Source organism: Podarcis bocagei, assembly GCF_964188305.1.
Source record: "Podarcis bocagei genome assembly, chromosome: 2".
Lineage (NCBI taxonomy): Eukaryota > Metazoa > Chordata > Lepidosauria > Squamata > Lacertidae > Podarcis > Podarcis bocagei.
In genome coordinates, this window is record NC_138126.1 from 98,844,895 (window position 1) to 98,864,147 (window position 19,253).

Sequence of the window (19,253 nt, forward strand, 5' to 3'; positions counted from 1 at the left end):
AGCGAGAGGCGAAGGGGAGGCTCCCAGATGATGCTGGCGAAGGACCCAGCAGCAGGGGGAGAAACAGCTCAGTAGAGGGGGAAGCCAATCAGCGCAACACCAGGGATAAAGGGAGGCAGACAGGGGGGAAGTGGAGAGAGGGCTCCAGGACTCTTCACTGGACATCAGTGAGGAGAGCCCAGGTCCTCCGCTACCCACGCCTTCCCTGCGCAGAAGACTCCCACGCAGTGAGAGGAGGAGGAGACTGGGTGTCAAACAACTTTTATGCTGGAAGAGGTTCAAGAAACGCCCACTGACGGATTCTGCCAGTGACTGAGGCAGCCACGATGAGAAGGGGCTGTGCAGTCAGAAAGGTTTAACAAGGCAAATTAACTGAGAAAGGCACCAGTTTACGCACGAGTAACTCATACCTATTACAAACCCAAAGAAGCATTAAGAAGCAGGAAGTTGATTTATGTTGGAACCTTCTTATTAGGACGCTTTTAAATCAAGAATACACTTAGGTAGGGCTGCCATACATTCAAATTTTCTGGGAATAAACAGGATTTGTTCGTCAAAAATGGCATCTGGGCGGAATTTTTGCAAGCCAGTTAAAATGTCTGGGATAACCCAAGTGTATGGCAACCCGTGTCAGAAGTGTTGATTTTTTGGTAAATTTCTGGAAAAAAGCAAAAAAAAAAAAAAAAAAAAAAAGCTTAAAAACCGGATTTTCACTTCTTGAAATATGACAACCCTAACTTAGGCAAAGAAAAGCCGCTGTTTAATTTACACGATCAGTTCACTTGGGATGCATATATACTATATATTTAAAGCACATACTTTCTTTCAAAAAATTCTGGGCATTGTAGTTTGCTAAAGGCTGCTGGGAATGGTAACTTGGTGAGGGCTAACTTACATTGCCTAAAATTCTTAGAAGGAAAGCATGTGTTTCAATGTGGTTTAAAGGCATGGTGTATACCAGAGGCGCCCGCTTGCGAGGGCAATTGGAGAGCCAGTGTTACACACATGGGATGTTGGGAGGAGCCGGGGTAGAGTCAAATATGGCGGTCCAACAGCTTCAATGGCCGGTAGCTCCTCCTCCTCCTCTGCCTTCTACTGGTGCCACCACTGATGGGAGGCTGCTTTGACCCTCCTTCCCCTCCAAAGCATCAGCAGGAGGAGAAGGAGCCGGCAACTGGCGCCATGCTGCATTTTGCTCCGCGCTTCAGACATGGGTAGGGGGTTTACCTCCACCACAAAAATATTCAGGGGGCCCAAAAGAGCTCGGCTCCCAGGATCTGGTGCCCCTGGTGTGTACACAGCCACAGTACTGGTTGCAAAAAAATCAGCCCATGTCTTCTAGCTAAATTTGCTTTGTGCAAAGTTTTGCCAGAAGGATATCCGAGGTTGTAATCCGCAGGTGCCGCTGTGGGTAAAACCTCAGTGCCTAGGACTTGCCGATTGCATGGTCGGCGGTTTGAATCCCCGCGGCAGGGTGCGCTCCCGTCGTTCGGTCCCAGCGCCTGCCAACCTAGCAGTTTGAAAGCACCCCCGGGTGCAAGTAGATAAATAGGGACCGCTTACCAGCGGGAAGGTAAACGGCATTTCCGTGTGCTGCACTGGCTCACCAGATGCAGCTTGTCATGCTGGCCACATGACCTGGAAGTGCCTGCGGACAGCGCTGGCTCCCGGCCTATAGAGTGAGATGAGCGCACAACCCTAGAGTCTGTTAAGACTGGCCTGTACGGGCAGGGGTATCTTTACCTTTACCTTTTAATCCTATACCTATTTATCTGGGAGTAAGACCACTGAACTTAGTAGTTGCTTCTGAGTAGACATGCATAGGATTGCGCTGTGAAGGTTCCTCAGGACAAGAGAGTATTCTATAATATAGCTCATATATAATATACTTTGTTTCCTGGCAGCGCGAGTTGATTATACGTCCACTTGAAATTACTGTTGCTTACCTATTATAGGGGGGTCATCTGAGGATGCTGGCAGAATACTATTTAGAATCAGCGACAAAAAAGAGACTTCTAGGATCAATGTGATCTTGACGCTGATCTTTTCTGAATCACTGGCAGAAGTGAAGGAAACAGCCATATCCAGGAAGAAGAGAACAGCGGTTGGGATGATCAGATTCAGCACATATAGAATAGGACGCCTCTGCATAAAAATCTGTTGAGAGATTAAAAACACATCAAACTGCTTGAAGACAACAACAAATGCAAGTGGGATTTGATTGCAACAAGGAGCCATCCCCTAATTTTCAAAACTTGACAGCTAGGGGTTGTTTACCCCCCCTCCCATTGAACCGAAACAGGTGTTCCAGTGGGTCACTGAGGCTAGGGGCTCTTCCAACTTTCTCCTTCAGACAATCCTTCTGCATTGACTTTTCTGTCAAGGATCTATCATGCATTGCAGAAGATGCTGAGTCATGTTTCAGGTTGTGTGCTCAGCCACCTCCCCACTTCCTGCACAAAGAACACCTCTGCATAACAACTCCATCTTCTTATTAAGGAAGCCCAGCTTATAAACATCCAAGAAATCCCATGCTTTCTTAGAATAAAGGCCATTCCCTTCTCCAGACTGTGGTCCAGGAATCTGATAGGCATTTTACTCATACCCTCCAACATTACTCAGATGAAAATAGGGTCATTTCTCATTCCCCCCAATTTACCCTCCTCGACACCCCATTTTGTGGTGTCCCCCCGCAGAGCATTTCCTGTCAGAAGGAGGGCAAGTGCCACCACTACACAAAAGGGACACAGCACACAGACCCCCCACCCTGCAGAGAATATTCTGTAATCCCAATTTTATTTTATTTTATTCTTTGGTAGATTTAAAGAAAAACAGCAATAAATAAATTTTTAGAAAGGGGCATGGACACAAAGCATTAAAAAATAATAATCAAGATTCCTTGTGTTCTGTCCTCTGCCTGCCCCTCACAGCTGATATGTCATATGGGGCTGAAGAAGAAGAAGAGTTTGGATTTGATATGCCACTTTATCACTACCTGAAGGAGTCTCAAAGCAGCTAACAATCTCCTTTCCCTTCCTCCCCCACAACAAACACTCTGTGAGGTGAGTGGGGCTGAGAGACTTCAAAGAAGTGTGACTGGCCCAAGGTCACCCAGCAGCTGCATGTGGAGGAGCGGGGAAGCGAACTCAGTTCACCAGATTACGAGTCTACCGTTCGTAAGCACTACACCACACTGAGCCTCTCCTCCTCACCTGCTCTCCAGGAGCTACTATGAGCTGCCCAAAGGAGGAGGCCAGCAGCAGTGGCTATAGAGAGGCAATGGGAGGCTCCCTCACAGCCATCACTGCCACCAGAATTGTCACTTGGAACAAGCGCCGGCTCATTCTCCCCTCTCCCCCCAAGCTCGGTGGTGGCAGTGCTGGCAGGGGAATAGAGACATTCTGGGATCAAATCAGAAGCTGGGATGGCTTTCGTAATTCTGGGACCGCCTTTGGAAAATTGGAGGGTATTATTTTACTTCGCAACCTGTCTCTTCCATAGGATCTAAAATGAAATGGGTAATACATAATTGGGGGTAGTGAGTCCCTGAGGCGATCAGTATTCTGTTTCTGGGCTCTTATGCCACACGTTGTGACCACCAGTGACTTAACGGTATTTCTTGAAGAAGAATCCTCCGTAGCGACAACAAAATTTCATTGAAACAATGCAATCTGCAGAATGTTTCCTGTTAAACAATGGAAGTCAAAGCCCTGATGAGCAACTCATCAGTCTTATATACCTGGTAAGTCACCGTACTATAGTTCATCTCAAGACCAGTCATGGTATCACGGGAAACAATGATGTTGTTGTACTTCCACTCCCCGTTGGTTAAGTATAGGTTGCGATCTTTGGCATCCAATTTAGTGGAAAACGTTTTGTCCGACATTTTCACTTCCTTATCTGGAGCGAGAAAAAAACAAAGGGACAGCAGCTTAAGATGGGGTTCTGTTTTCCTTGTAGCCTCTAGATAACCTCCCCGCTCCACCATCCAAACAAAGGAGACCTAAACTCTTTAAATGCTTTGCGCGATATAGTAATAATTCAGCAATGCTAACTCATATTCGCCAACTCTTCATATTTATCAGGGACAGTTCCTATTTTCTGGTACCATATGTGGTAAATTACATTTCCCTCCTTTTTTGGCAGGAAATGTTGCAGGTGCCTAAGAAACCCCAATGACTTATATGCTTTCCTCGGTTGCTAACAGCAGTGTGTGTGTGTGTGTGTGTGTGTGTGTGTGTGTGTTGTACAGTGGTACCTCGGGTTAAGAAGTTAATTCATTCTGGAGGTCCGTTCTTAACCTGAAACTGTTCTTAACCTGAGGTACCACTTTAGCTAATGGGGCCTCCCGCTGCTGCCACGCCGCTGCTGCACGATTTCTGTTCTCATCCTGAAGCAAAGTTCTTAACCCAAGGTACTATTTCTGGGTTAGGAGAGTCTGTAACCTGAAGCATCTGTAACCTGAAGCGTCTGTAACCTGAGGTACCACTGTATAATAGAACTGCAATGAGGACAGGAAAAGCCATGCTGGTTGCTTAGTGCTGTTTCCTCATGTCCTGCTTACAGGCTTCCCTTCAGCATCTGATTGGATGCTGTGGGAAATGGGATTCTGGGCCAGTTAGGCCTTTGGTCAGACCCATCAGGACTCTTCTTGTGCCCTTACGGGCTAAAACGTCCTCCTACCATGGCCACTTCCAGACTTCTGCCATTTTGTGGGTGGGATCAATTTTCATACCAGCAAATTCTGGTTGTGCAATTAAAGCAGATTAGGGGCTACTGTGCAACAAAATCCCTCCCCTCAACCATGGTGTGGTGTCTTACTTTCCCCTCCCCCTTTTCTTTTGCACCTGTCATCAAAACAGGTGGAGTCAAGGGGAAGCAACATTTGTTTGGGAGGCTGTGCTGGTGGTGGTGGGGGCGCCCCCCAATATTTTGTTCAAGTTGGCGCCAATGTCAAGCAGCAATCATACTCGAGAGAATAATGTGCTGTTTACGGCTTACCTGAATGCATGGGGGAGAGCACTGTTATGTTGCAAGCCTGCTTATCAAAAGGAAAGGTGAAGATGTGCAGACTGCAAGATGATGTCAGGTGAAAAGCCTGGTGCTGCATCATATCTCCACTGGAAGAAACGTGAAGGAATGGGCTGGTTCTGGACTTCTCCTCATTGGCCCTGAAACATTGCCATTAAGGACCAAGAGATGAAGCAACAGGCTTGGAATCACTTGTTTTAGTTCAGGTAACCCTTTCGCAGGTTTCCCTGCCCCTCGCCATCCCAATGTCCTTTTCTCTCTCTCTGCATTTTTGATTATTTGGTATTGGGTTGGTTATATGTTTTTAATACTATTTGCACATGCAAAAGTTCCTGGGCTGCTTTATTTCTAATCAGTGCATGTCCTGTGGCTTCCCGCTGGAATCCTGCGACTTTTTGCTCCATTAGATGTTCCCTTTTTGTTTTGTCTTGGTTTCGTTACGCTATAGCAAAAGAGTGCCCCTCCAGACGGCAATAGTGCAATAATATTGGGGGGAAATCACAGAACAACCAATAACGCTGAGAGATGTGTGGACGGTTGAATAGAAATCCACCGCTGAGGCACTATTATTATGTTAATAACACGTTACAGAATACACCTGCAAAAAACACCAGTCTGGAGGAGTCCTCAATCCTAAAGACTGCAATATTTAAAGCATATTACAAGTAGGTTGCACAGTAATTTATAAGGTGCTCGTAACATAAACAGTATTAACAAGGAACTGAAAATGTGAAGTTAAGGCAGGCAGTTCTGGAATATATATATATATATATATATATATATATATATATATATATGGATATTTCCGTTCCACCTTAAAAAGGGAGCAGGATGTTTGTGTCACAGCCTGCGTATTTCCTGTTCACAGGATGTTTCTGCTGTGTCTATGCTTTCGTTTCTCTCTCTGTGCCTGAGACATCAACGCAGGCAGTCATGTTTTCTTTGTTCTGACCAACGCTGAATAAAATTGTAAATACTGCTCTCCTGCGTGCATCTTTCGCTGTGCGAACTCTGCTGATAGAGCGTGCAAGAGCTCTGGAATGTGGGAAGCTATTTCTGGGGCTCATGTCGCTAATTAACTGATACTGCGTTTCTACGAGAGATCGCTGGATCGTCCGGAGACTGCATGGGGCATGATGGCTTTTGTCTCCATGGCAGTATCCCAACAGTATTCCCCCCATCTCATCCTATCAGCTAGTCTTTGTAGTAACCTCCAGTTAAATACTTCTATAGTAAATTTAGGGCATGTAATTCTTGCCTACAACATAACAGTTCCAGGGTGGAGTCCTGGCCCCCTGTTGCCCGCCACATCTCCCCCCCCTGTCAGCAGCACCCCTAACAGTCATGCATTGAGGCTGAAATCTGAAGAGAGGTTATTTTTGTGTTGAAAATACACTGCGCAAGAGGAATGGGTTAAGTTCCCTCCCTGCCAATTGCAGCCTGACTGTCTCTCCCTCTCCCTCCTGCCATTTCCTTATGGATTAGTCCAAGGGCAACAGTTTTAACACGCTACTCCCTCAAGAATTGAAAAGGGAGACTGCAAGCTCAAGTCACCCATGAAGGTGGCTCAGTGCAGGGAGCAGCACTTGTACTGTGCAAAATGACAGCTGAGACTCACTTGTGATGTACTCCCTTTCTCTTCATCAACAAAAGCATAAGCAGGTCAGTGGTGGGTGGGTGGGAGAAGCACAGAGAGCAAAGAGGCACCTCTCTTTGGGGTGGGGTGGGGGGCAACTCAGAGATCAGCTGCCCGGAGGACTCCCAAGGAGAGGAGAGAAGAGGCTGAAGGAACACTCCACAAGGGAGGGTGTTTGAAAAGGGATGAGGGGCTGCCAGCTCTGCAGGCAAAGTGTGACATAACTGGGCTCCTGAGCCCCACAGGGGTGCCACAGAAAGAACGTAGTTGGTTAAGGGAGCTGTGGACTCAAAAAGGTTGAAAATCTCTGATATAATGTATTTATTTTAATGTTTTCAAATGTGTTGCAAGTCACTTGGAGACCTTTGGGTAACTAGTAACTAACAAGTCTTATCACATCTTATCACTTATCACCATTGCTACCACCAATAGAGCCATTTGTTTACTCTCTAGCACGAATTTTAGATTATCTAACTTCATCTAACTATTTGTGGGTGTTTCCCAAGGCTTAAACCATCATTTCATCTGCAAACAACACTTATTTAGTATTCAGAAGGTTGGAGCTGCTAAAGCTTTTTTGGGAGGGAAGGGGAGAAATCAACATAAGCATTGCTTTAAATAAGTTGCCAATGGAATAAATGATCCTTACTGTTCTTCTATAGAGATTTCAGGGATCCAGAATTTATCCGCTGGGAGAGTGAGATGGGTAATGCCACAGAAGTCAGAGGAATTCCATGACACAAAGTCATTTCTCCATTTCTACATTACAGAGTTGAGTGAGCAAAAAGATTAGTGTACAACATCTCTGTTTGCTTATTTAGGAGAATTGATAAAATCTCCGAGCAGTGGACATAAAGCAATGACTATTAATAACAGCCAGAGAAGATCAGCATTAAAAAACCCAACAATCAAGTAAAAGATATGTGCAAATACGCTTGTAGAAATAAAAATGTTTTAGTAGGCAGCTAAATCAGTATAATGAAGGTGCTTGCTGTCACATTGAAATACTGACTTCTCACAAATGTGGAACAAACATAATATAGCATTTCTAACTGTGCAAGTTCTGCAGATCAAAGTGGTCAAATAGGTATGTATGGGTCAAGGTGCTCTCTCAAGTAAATAGTTTCCAAATTCTTAATGGCTTTATATACTAATAGTAAAATGTTTAATTTGGCCCACTCAGCAATCCGGCGGCTACTGCAGATCTTGAAGCAGAAGTATAATGTGGTCCAGGATTTCACTCCTGTTAGCAATCGTGCTGCACCGTTCTGCACTACCTGCAGTTTCCAGACCAACCATCAGGGGAGCCCCACAAAGAGTGCATTCCAGTCATTCAGTTGTGAAGTTATGGGTCTGCTTTGGGTCAAGCTATCTCGGTCCAGGAATGGCCATAGCTGCTGTACCAGCTGAAGTTGGCAAAAGGTTATCCTAGACACAATATTCATCTGGGCCTTCAGCAACAAAATTGGATCCAGGAGCACCCTAAGATTGCTCCTCCAAAAGGAGTGAGACCCTTTCTAGGTCAGGCAACTGGTCCATTTCTTGGAAATGGGAAGCACTCAGCCCCATTCCTTTTCCTTACCAAGATTCAAGCTCAGCTGGACAAACCGTGGGCCAGTACAATATGATTAAAAAGGAGAGCCTTACCACAAACAGCCAGAAGTAAGTTGTAATCACTTGCAACTTCTCTACCTGTAAAGAAACAAAAACAGAAGGGGCACAACCCATCCACAGTGATGCACCTTCCGAAATTGACGGGCTTAACTCTTTAACTTGAAATCAGTGGAACATAAAAATGCTTCACTTTGTCTGGATCACCCCCAAATTATAAAATTCCCTCCTCCTTGCTTGTTTGAAGTATGAAGCTTGCCGGAGATTTTGCCGTCTTACCACTGCCAGGATAGAGACAAGAGTAAAATCCAACTTGACAGTCAAAGGTTCTCTCCAGTCCTTCTTGGGTCTGGTATACAGGAGGAGCTTGTTGTCATTAGAAATATTCAGATATTCAACCACACTGTGATGTGAACAGTTCCATGTGAAGGCAATTCCTACTGCAAATGGAATGAAAAGTTTTCTTATTCCTAACCACCACTCAAACCAGGAACAGCCTTTCTCACTAACTGCCTATTACGGATGGCAACATATGAGAGCAAAATCACTGTTCCTAATTCAGACACTAATCCATCCCTTGGACCGTCATCATAGGAAAGAGAGTCTTACCTGGGAACAGAGCAAAAAGGGCACAACAGACAAATGATTTCCACATTCTTCTTCTGCACCTGAGAGATGGCAACAGACTGCGGAGGCTGTGCAAGGAGCCGAATGAGGAGGCATCAATGAATTTTAAACCTTGCAGCGATGAAGTGCACACTATAAACTTTGGTCAAAGTCTCGCACGAAAGCCCTCTTGGGAGCGAGCTTCTTTGAAATTATTAATACTTTATTTCCTGTAAACAGGAAGAGCACTTTTCTCACACCAAGGTAGCCACTCTGGGCGGCTCCCAACAGAATATTGATAACACGATGAAACATCAAGCGTTAAAAACTTCCCTAAAGTTTTTATGAGGGCCATTGCTTAGGGAACCAAAAGTGTGCCACCCATGCCCAAGAGGAAGGCACCAGCCCAATGAGGACTGAGTGTGTTCAGTGAGCAGAGAACGCGGGATGTAATACAGTGGTACCTTGGGTTAAGAACTTAATTCGTTCTGGAGGTTCTTAACCTGAAACTGTTCTTAACCTGAGGTACCACTTTAGCTAATGGGGCCTCCTGCGGCCTCCATGCCACCGTTGTGCGATTTCTGTTCTCATCCTGAAGCAAAGTTCTTAACCCGAGGTACTATTTCTGGGTTAGCCGAGTCTGTAACCTGAAGCGTCTGTAACCTGAAGCATCTGTAACCCGAGGTACCACTGTACTGGGGGAACAGAGTATTTCCAGTTCTGAAGAGCAGCATTTCACAGGGCAATGTAAGCTGTTGGTCCCACTTGTTTTCCATTATTGAGGCGGTCCCCAACATCCTATTTTTTGAGCATTCACCCTGATCTATTTTCTGGGTGGCTAGACCATGTTGGCTGTTTAATGAGCGTTCATTCTGATCTGTTGGCATGGAGGTTAGATGACGTTGCGTCAAAGCGAGCTCTATCCCATACTTTCCAGTGCGTTTCTCTGTTCCCTATCCTTACTGCAAAAAGTCTGGCCTTTTGGAGAGGGGGGTCTGTTGTACAAGACCATCTAACCCAATCTAAAGTTCTGCCTCCATGGTTGGAGGCAGTTGTTGGACTCCACTGAGAGGTAATGGAGTGCACATTCGTGGGTGGAGTAAAACCACTTGAGAATCACAGCGCCTGCTGTGGCCGCAGAGACCAGTAACTCATAACTGCTGCCTCCTGTGTTGTTTTTACTGCATTAGCAGCACCAAAGTGGCCTCCCTGGGCGCAAACCTGGGCAGTGTGTATGGGAGTCCTGGGCTGCCCAGATGACACGACCCCCCTCTCAGCCTCACTGATGTGGTCCAAAGGAAAGCAGATCAATATGTTTGGCACCAGCTTGGCTGCAGGAGTTGCTGGAAGGAGGTTTACAATGCGCCATCCAACCGCCTTAGGGACTTCACTCCAGATTTGTGTAGGGTTTACTCTTTAGCCTTCTCTTCTCCCAAAGATAGTCTCTCAAGGCAGTGGGTACAGATTTTTCCTCAAGGTTTACTTTCGAAGCCTTTCTCTTGAATGAGCAAAGCAGTGGAGGTTTGGGATCAGAGTTTTCCTACTCCTAGATGGGCTGCCTTCCCAGGTTGATGAGCCTCATCCACCCCTCACTTCCTCCTACAGCACATGCAGAAACCGCCTTCTTGACCAATGGAACCACTCTTGGTCTTGTCTGCTCAACTCACCAGAATATATCTTCACATGCAGGGGAAGTCCCTGACTCACCAATGGGTTTGAGACCCATTGACTACCCTCACGTGGTTTAGCCAACCAGTTGAAGCCATTTCTGGGGTGTCACATGCTGACAGCTTCTAGGAGCCACAGGTGAGAGCTGAGTTCAGGGTGGTGATCAAAGGTGGCCAAACTACCCCAGAAGGCACACAACATGTCCCCCAGCAGAGGTATCACCCCTCCTCTAACACCATATACACCCCGGAGGCTTTAATGTTTCTGAATACCAGTTGTTTGAAACCACAGGAGGGGTGCTCAGATTGTAGTTGTTGTTATTATTATTATTATTATTATTATTATTATTATTATTATTATACTTGCAGTTTTTCGACAGGCGCCTGGCTGGCCCCTGTGAGAACAGAATGCTATCAGATGGGCAATTGGCCTGATCTTTCAGGATCTTATTGTGTTTTTAAGTGCACAACCTGAATTTCCCCATATGTGATTGACCCCCACTGGAAAAAGAGCGACAGTCTGGAAGCACCCTAAGTCCTTTGACCTCAATTCTCAACCAACAGTTTCATTTCAGGGAAAGAAGAGTGATCTGTAAGGCGAGCGGCTTCTGCCCTTCCTGCTCCACCTATTTTTATTGGTTCACTTTCCAATAAAACTAAACTTGGGGTGGGTGTGGGTGGGGGATGATTAGGAAAAAGCCAACAACTGAAGACAGTGGCAAGGACCCATCTCCTTAATGGAAAGTTGAAGATCTCTTCTGATGCTGCGGTTATTGAAAGACAACTGCACATTTCATAGGCATATTGAAAATGGATCCCTGGGGCTTTCAGGGTGGCAGATAATGGAGAAGAAGGAACATAGCCAAAATGCTGTACTGGACAGATGTCTGTGATGGGTTACTTAATGTTAATTGCTTCAAAGCAGTGGCCTCAGTTTGAAGGAATCAGAGAAGTTCCTTTGTATGGTTACATCCTGTTCAATTACATGGAATTTGCAAGCTGCTTCTTTGCCTTTTCCAGTGGTATTCTCATACCGTACTCACCAGATGCACCAACCGCAGGGGGCTGAGGGAGTCTTTGGCCCCTCAGTATCTGGGGGCAAGGGGCCAGTCCCCTGAATGTTGAGTGGGTGGAAACATTGGCGGAGCTTCATGCTCCAGCACGGGGGGTGGAGAGCAGGCGTGGCGTGGCTGGTGCGCATCCTGGGGACATGGCACATCACCTGTGGGGGTGTGGCGCTCAGCACGGTGTGTGTGTGTGCCATCCCCTCTCCCCTCTCTTCCTCCGCCAGTGGGTGGAAGAGGGCAAGTGTGGAGTGGGGCTCCTCACTCAGCTTCCTGTCAATGGTTGGCTTTCTCGACCATCAGCCTTCTCCAGTTGCATGTACAGTGGTACCTCAGGTTACAGACGCTTCAGGTTGCAGCGGGAGGCCCTATTAGTTAAAGTCGTACCTCAGGTTAAGAACAGTTTCAGGTTAAGAACGGATCTCCAGAACTACAGTGGTACCTCAGTTACAGATAGGTAGCCGTGTTGGTCTGCCATAGTCAAAATAAAAAAATTCCTTCCAGGAGCACCTTAAAGACCAACTAAGTTAGTTCTTGGTATGAGCTTTCGTGTGCATGCACACTTCTTCAGATACCTCAGGTTACATACACTTCAGGTTACATATGCTTCAGGTTACAGACTCAGCTAACCCAGAAATAGTACCTCAGGTTAAAAACTTTGCTTCAGGATGAGAACAGAAATCGTGCTCCGGCGGCGCAGCAGCAGCAGGAGGCCCCATTAGCTAAAGTGGTACCTCAGGTTAAGAACAGTTTCAGGTTAAGAACAGACCTCCAGAACGAATTAAGTTCTTAACCTGAGGTACCACTGTATTATGAGGATCCAAGGGGTGCTGAGTTTGTCAGCAAGGTTGTGCTGAAGGACTGAAACTTCTGCACTCTGGCATCACCCTCTGAGGTGCCCGGTGCGCTGATGCTGTGGTATGGTGTCGCATGTATGTGATATCATATGCATGTGACGTCATGTTATGTGTGGCGGGCCTGGTGCTCTGGTGTTTACTGGGCTTCCAGTGCTGTGTTTTTGATCTGTGTTCTCATGACGTTATAACAGTTCATGATGTTATAGGTTGTTTTCTGAGGGGAGGAGAGGAACCTCAGGGAAATTAATGAATGTCAGAATCTAGCTGATATTTGGAACAGGGAGGGAAAATGCTAGCTGCGGGACTGTGTCAGGTTAGTTAAGTGCAGAGCCCTTGGGAAACAATACCAGGCCATTGGCAATGCAAAAGAACTTGTCCTTACCCCCAGCTCTGAGGAGTGGACAGAGACAGGAGAATGGGCAGACTGGCAAGGTGATGCGATGTGTGTGAGGTGACAGGGAAAGAGTGTTGTTTCGCAAGGAGCAGAGGGGAACAAAGGCAGATCCATCTTGGCTGCTGACTGGAGAGGCTGGGGAATATATGCCTGCCTGTTCTGAACTCAAGCTGGCTGAAGCTATGGGAGAAGCGAGGACAGACACTCTGGAGATATAATGCTGTGAAGGATCATCCTCTCCATGTGTCTTGTACATTTTTGCAACGTACAGTGGTACCTCGGGTTACAGACACATCAGGTTACAGACACTTCAGGTTACAGACTCCTCTAACCCAGAAATAATACCTCGGGTTAAAAACTTTGCTTCAGGATGAGAACAGAAATTACGCGGCAGTGGCGACAGCGGGAGGACCCATTAGCTAAAGCGGTACCTCAGGTTAAGAACAGTTTCAGGTTAAGAACGGACCTCCAGAACGAATTACCGTATTTTTCGCTCTATAACACGCACCCGACCATAACACGCACGTAGTTTTTAGGGGAGGAAAATCCGTAGGCATGCCACCCGTAGGCATTTCCTCCATAACACGCACAGACATTTCCCCTTACTTTCTAGGAGGAAAAAAGTGAGTGTTATGGTGCAAAAAATACGGTAAGTTCTTAACCCGAGGTACCACTGTACTTATAATAAACACAGCAGGTAAAGGAACAGAATAAATTCAAGAGGGGGGGGGCATTTTGGTGGACTGAGTTTCAGAAAGCCTTTCAGCAGTTAAAGTGGCTTAAAACACACTCCATTGCCCAAGGACAACAAATCCACTTAAAAAACAACAACAAATACTTTCTGCGTTTAGGAAAGTTACAGGGAAATATGCTGAAAAGTGTTGATGAACGAATGGCTATGAGGAAAACATACAACAAGCAAGCAAGAAAGCAAGCAAGCATGAATGCCATATCACCTCGCTGCAAATCGATCAGAATAAATGCTCAGTAAACACTGGGCACAGTCTAATCTCTCCTTAAGGTTTGTGCAAGCAACTCAGGATAAATGACCATTTTTTAAATAGGCCATCTGGAGGGGTCCTCAGTCTTACCAGTACACATTCTTTGTTGCTTTTGCTGCAGCAGTACAGCAAACAACCAATAAATATGAGCCACAGCAGCAGCCTGCCTGAAGTACAGTTAGCCTGCAATTTACGGACATTTTACTTGTGTGCATTCAGATTTATGTATGCTGCGAAATAAGTAAATTAATTTAAAAGGGGGGGAAGGTGGTTGGGCATATGGAAAAAAAGACTTTGGCAATCTCACCCACGATTTGGGCTTTAGACGCAATCCCTGGAATGTAACCCCCGGTCTGTTACTCATGCTCAGCCCAAGTATCCTTTGGTTTAGCTAGCAAACTCGACTGCTGATTACTGCATTCACTTACAAGCAACAGATAATGTGTGTGAGAGTGCTTTATAGCTTGTGGTGAAGAGGAGTGAGTTCTGGGTAAATACCGTATAATGATACCGAGTAATTAAAAAAATGCAGAGATCTTGTTAAAAGGAGATGTAGATGATTCTCGGGGTGTAGGAGGTGCTAGGGGAGGGGCATACCTCTGGTGTGGAGACACATTGTGCTCGTTCTGGAGTAGTTTGTCCACTTTTGGTCTCCACCCTGCACTCAGCTCTCACTTGTGGCTCCTAGAAGCTGTCAGCATGTAACAGCAGGCACATCCTGGGAATGGCTTCGACTGGCTGGCTAAACCAGGTGAGGGTAGCTGCAGAGGCGGAGCAGGGTGGGGGTGGCCCGCCCCAGGTGTCATCCCTAAGGGGGGGTGACATCGCCTTGGGACGTGCCCCCCCCCGCAGCTCCCCGCCACTGGCGCACCCCTCTGGGACATATGCCACTGCCACTAGCTCCGCCTCTGTCCATCCCATCCCACGCCATACTGTGCCGTGCCGCGCCCCCCTCCCCTATGGGCAGTTCACCCCATCCCTGGGCGCCCTGCCCCAGGTGCCTGAGAGGCTTCCTCCCCCACTGGGTAGCCAATGGGTCTCAAACCCTTGTTGAGTTAGGGATTTCCCCTGCATGTGAAGACAGGCTCTGGCTGTTTGAGTAGGCAAGACCGCTAGTGGTTCCAATGGTCAAGAAGGTGATTTCTGCATGTGCTGCAGAGGGAAGTGGGGCTCATCAACCTGGGAAAGGGGCCCATCCAGGAGAAGGAAGACTCTGATCCTAAACCTCTGCTGCCTGGTGGGATATATTTGGGAGAAGAAAAGGCTAAGGGATAAACCCTACACAAATCGGGAGTGGATGGAGCCTTGTATGCCTCCTTCAGACAACTAACTCCTGCTGCCAAGCTTGTGCCAAAATAATAATAATAATAATAATAATAATAATAATAATAATAATAATAATAATAAATTATTTGTACCCCGCCCATCTGGCTGAGTTTCCCCAGCCACTCTGGGCAGCTTCCAACAAAGATTAAAAATACATTAAAGTGTCACACATTAAAAACTTCCCTGAACAGGGCTGCCTTCAGATGTCTTCTAAATGTCAGGTAGTTGTTTATCTCTTTGACATCTGATGGGAGGGCGTTCCACAGGGTGTGTGCCACTACCGAGAAGGCCCTCTGCCTGGTTCTCTGTAGGTTTGCTTCTCGCAGTGAGGGAACCACCAGAAGGCCCTTGACGCTGGACCTCAGCGTCCGGGCAGAATGATGGGGGTGGAGATGCTCCTTCAGGTATACTGGACCGAGACCGTTTAAGGCTTTAAAGGTCAACACCAATACTTTGAATTGTGCTCAGAAACATACTGGGAGCCAATGTAGGTCACCCCCAGTCACCAGTCTGGTTGCCGCACTCTGGATTAGTTGTAGTTTCCGGGTCACCTTCAAAGGTAGCCCCACATAGAGTTCATTGCAGTAGTCCAAGTGGGAGATAACTAGAACATGCACCACTCTGGCGAGACATTTTGCAGGCAGGTAGGTTGCGGGCTCTGCTTTCCTTTGGACCACATCAGCGAGACTGAGGGGGGGTGTCTTGTCATCTGGGCAGCCCAGGACCCCCATACAGACTGCCCAGGCTTGTGCACCAGGGAGGTTGCTTTGGTGCTGCTAACACAGTGATTTGACCACCCCCAAGGGAAACTCCATTCTCCATTCTCTCTCTCTCTCTCTCTCTCTCTCTCTCTCTCTCTCTCTCTCTCTCTCTCTCTTTCTCTCTCAATACCAACAGCAACAAGATGATGCTCCTGAGACTTCAGGCTGGTATATGCGCCTCCCAGCTACATTTCAACAAAAATGTCCTCCTCAGGGACAACCATAAACACAAGGCATGCTGCATCTCACTGCAAGAACAGGATGCTGGACTAAATGGGCCTTTGGCCTGATTCACCAGGGATCTTCTTACTGGCAAGATGAAGCAACAATATTGTCAATTCACTTCTTTATTATGCACCACTCATTTCATGCAGTTATAAGATTTTTGGCAGCTGTGCGCAGAAAGTGAAGCGAACAACGCTCCCATTTTCTTATTTGGCCAAGTTAAATTACTCATGCCCAAACTGATATTGCTCTTTAAACTCATATTGCTGATCATAACTAGATGTATAAATTAGACTAATTTCACACATTACTACAATGCTTACTTTGTTTTCCTGGAGTTGTCAAATACAATAGAGCACAGGGAGCTTCTGAGCCTTTACTAGTTACACAGAAGGAAGGACTTTGCCTGATGCTGCTTCTGCCAACATAGCAGCATCAGGCCAGAAGAAGGTATCCCTGCCAAAATTTAGCCCTTCTACGCCACTTGTTCTTTTCCTGGAGTACCTGATGGCAGCCCTAGGCAACTGGCTCCAGCTGTTGCCATTTCAAGTTCCCACAATGCCTCTGTTGCTCTGGAGCATTGTAGGTAATTTATTCCTGGACAAAGACACCCTTTTGAAGTTGATAAACCCTCTTGAAGCCCTGGCAACTGCCCAAGGATGGCATGCATTGATGCCAGGCCAGAAAACATGCCACTCAGTGAAGACTTGGAAAACCAGTACTTCAGAATAATTGGTTTGGCAAGGCTCAGTTAAGTGGCAAATTTTGTCCTGTTTTCACATATTTCCAAGAATAATTTGCTTTGACATTAGTAATTTAATATCCAACAGCATTAGACAGTCTGTCCCACAGCATTTCCTGACCTTATGCAACTTAACTGGTGGTAATGTAGTGCAATTGTATCACATGCATCGATTATGTGATCTAGTCTACAAAAATGCCATGCTTTCCCCCCCCAAAGGCCAGTAATCTATAATTCAGCGCGTCCACTGTATGATAATAACACCTAAAAAGATGACAGATAAAATCAGGCGGGTGTAATAAAGCCCTTTCTCCACAAGGGCCATTGTTTTATCCCACGCGACTGATTCAGGGTCATCCTGGCGTTCTTCTAGAGAGAGATGTTTCTTGATCTGTTGCAGTTCCATATTCAGATGTTTCAGAAACACCAAGCTGTCATCTTCACTGTCTTTTGCTGGCAAGGGAAATCCATCTGCCTGCTGGTTCTCTTTGGGCCACCTGTCTCCTGTACAGATGAAAATAAGGAGGATATATGTTAATCTGCTAATCTGTTATGTTTGGGAACAGACATTGTTTGAGAATAAAGGAATGGAGAGTTAAAGAACTGCTTCTTTGATTCCAAATTCCGGCGTATGGTTCACTGGAAGCCATGTTGGACATTTTGCATCTGTTATACAGTGGTGCCTCGCAAGACGAAATTAATTCGTTCCGCAAGTTTTTTCTTCTTGTGAGTTTTTCGTCTTGCGATGCACGGTTTCCCATAGGAATGCATTGAAAATCAATTAATGCGTTCCTATGGAAACCGCCTTCAGACCAGGTCCGGGGACAGTCTGTCCCCCGACCTCTTCTGAAGGCTGGGGGGGGGACAAGGGCTTTTCTTCCCACCCCCAGCATTTTAAAAAAACCCGGGACAGCGGAGGACTTCTCCGCTGTCCGGGGCGATCTTAAAATGCTGGCGGGCGGCATTTTAAAATCGCCCGGGACAGCGGAGGACTTCTCCGCTGTCCGGGGCGATGTAAAAGCCCCTGGGAAGGCAGGCAGGGGGGACAAAGACTTTTGCCCCCCGCCTGCCTTCAGAAGAGGTCCTGGACCTCTTCTGAAGGCGGGCGGGGGGCGAAAGTCTTTGCCCCCCCCGCCTGCCTTCAAAAGCCGTCCGGGACAGCGGAGAAAGGCGCTGCCTTTCTCCGCTCTCCCGGGAAGGCAGGCAGGGGGGAGCAAAGACTTTCGCCCCCCGCCCGCCTTCAGAAGAGATCCTGGACCTCTTCTGAAGGCGGGCGGGGGGCGAAAGTCTTTGCTCCCCCCCGCCTGCCTTCAAAAGCCGTCTGCGATAGCGGGAAGCTCTTCCCTGCTATCCCGGACTGCTTTTAAAATGCTGGCGGTGGGGAGCAAAGCCTTTCGGCCCCCGCCGGCCTTCCTGGACCTCTTCTGAAGGCCGGAGGGGGGGAAAGGCTTTGCTCCCCACCACCAGCATTTAAAAGAGGTCCCCGGAGATTTCCCTATGGGCTTTCTTCTTGCGAAGCAAGCCCATAGGGAAATTCGTCTTGCGAAGCGCCTCCAAAACAGAAAACCCTTTCGTCTTGCGGGTTTTCCGTCTTGCGAGGCATTCGTCTTGTGGGGTACCACTGTAATGCAATGTGAAGCAACATACCTCCACCTTCATTAAAACAAATGCCAGTTATCTGATTCCAGACAGGGCCTGGGTTGTGCTGGAGAAGACCATGCAAATCAAGAAGGCTCTTGCAGTGCAATTCTATGCATGCTGTAATGGTTCTAGGGGTTGCTCGTGCGTAAGCTTGTCCCAACACCTGGCTGGGTTGCCTGAGTGAACCTTTCCTGTCTGAGCAGCCACTCACCCGTGGCTGTCTCAATCGCTGGCAGAATCTGTCAGTGGGCGTTTCTTAAACTTCTTCCAGCAAAGAAGCTCTTTGACGCCCAGTCTCCTCCTACTCTCCCTGCGCGGAAGCCTTCTGCACAAGGAGGGCGTAGGCAGCGGAGGACTCTTCCTCTCCCCGCTGGTCCCCAGAAAGGAGTCCTGTGACCGCCTCTCTGATTCCCCCATCTGCCCCCTTTCTCCACTGGAGCGACGCTGATTCCCTTCCCCAGAGGATGGGCTGCCTCTCCCAATCCCGGGACGCTCTCTAGGATCCCTCTGGAGCTTGCTCTCTCCCTCGGACACTGATGGCAGTTCCCTGACACATGCCTACTGAGAGCTAAGTTCCACCATCAAGTTTAGTTGAATGTTCACCCAGATAAGTGTTTCAGCCTTAAGATATGCAGGTTAAATGGCTCTAAGAGCAATATTAGTATTTTCCAGTACGTAATGAATGAAGAAG

General features: G+C 47.1%; 1 protein-coding gene across 1 annotated transcript in view; it reads right to left on the reverse strand.

The window, feature by feature from the left end:
• Positions 1-19,253, reverse strand: part of LOC308581486 (uncharacterized protein) — a gene marked incomplete at its 5' end in the record, with an annotated part of 30,884 nt that overhangs the window by 3,346 nt on the left and 8,285 nt on the right. The window contains 8 exons of the mRNA XM_081183896.1: positions 1,947-2,157; positions 3,740-3,900; positions 5,002-5,171; positions 7,317-7,426; positions 8,315-8,359; positions 8,558-8,718; positions 8,888-8,973; positions 17,170-17,425. Of these exons, the coding sequence (XP_081040022.1) occupies positions 1,947-2,157; positions 3,740-3,900; positions 5,002-5,171; positions 7,317-7,426; positions 8,315-8,359; positions 8,558-8,718; positions 8,888-8,973; positions 17,170-17,425 (1,200 nt within the window). The remainder of the gene's footprint in view (positions 1-1,946; positions 2,158-3,739; positions 3,901-5,001; positions 5,172-7,316; positions 7,427-8,314; positions 8,360-8,557; positions 8,719-8,887; positions 8,974-17,169; positions 17,426-19,253) is intronic.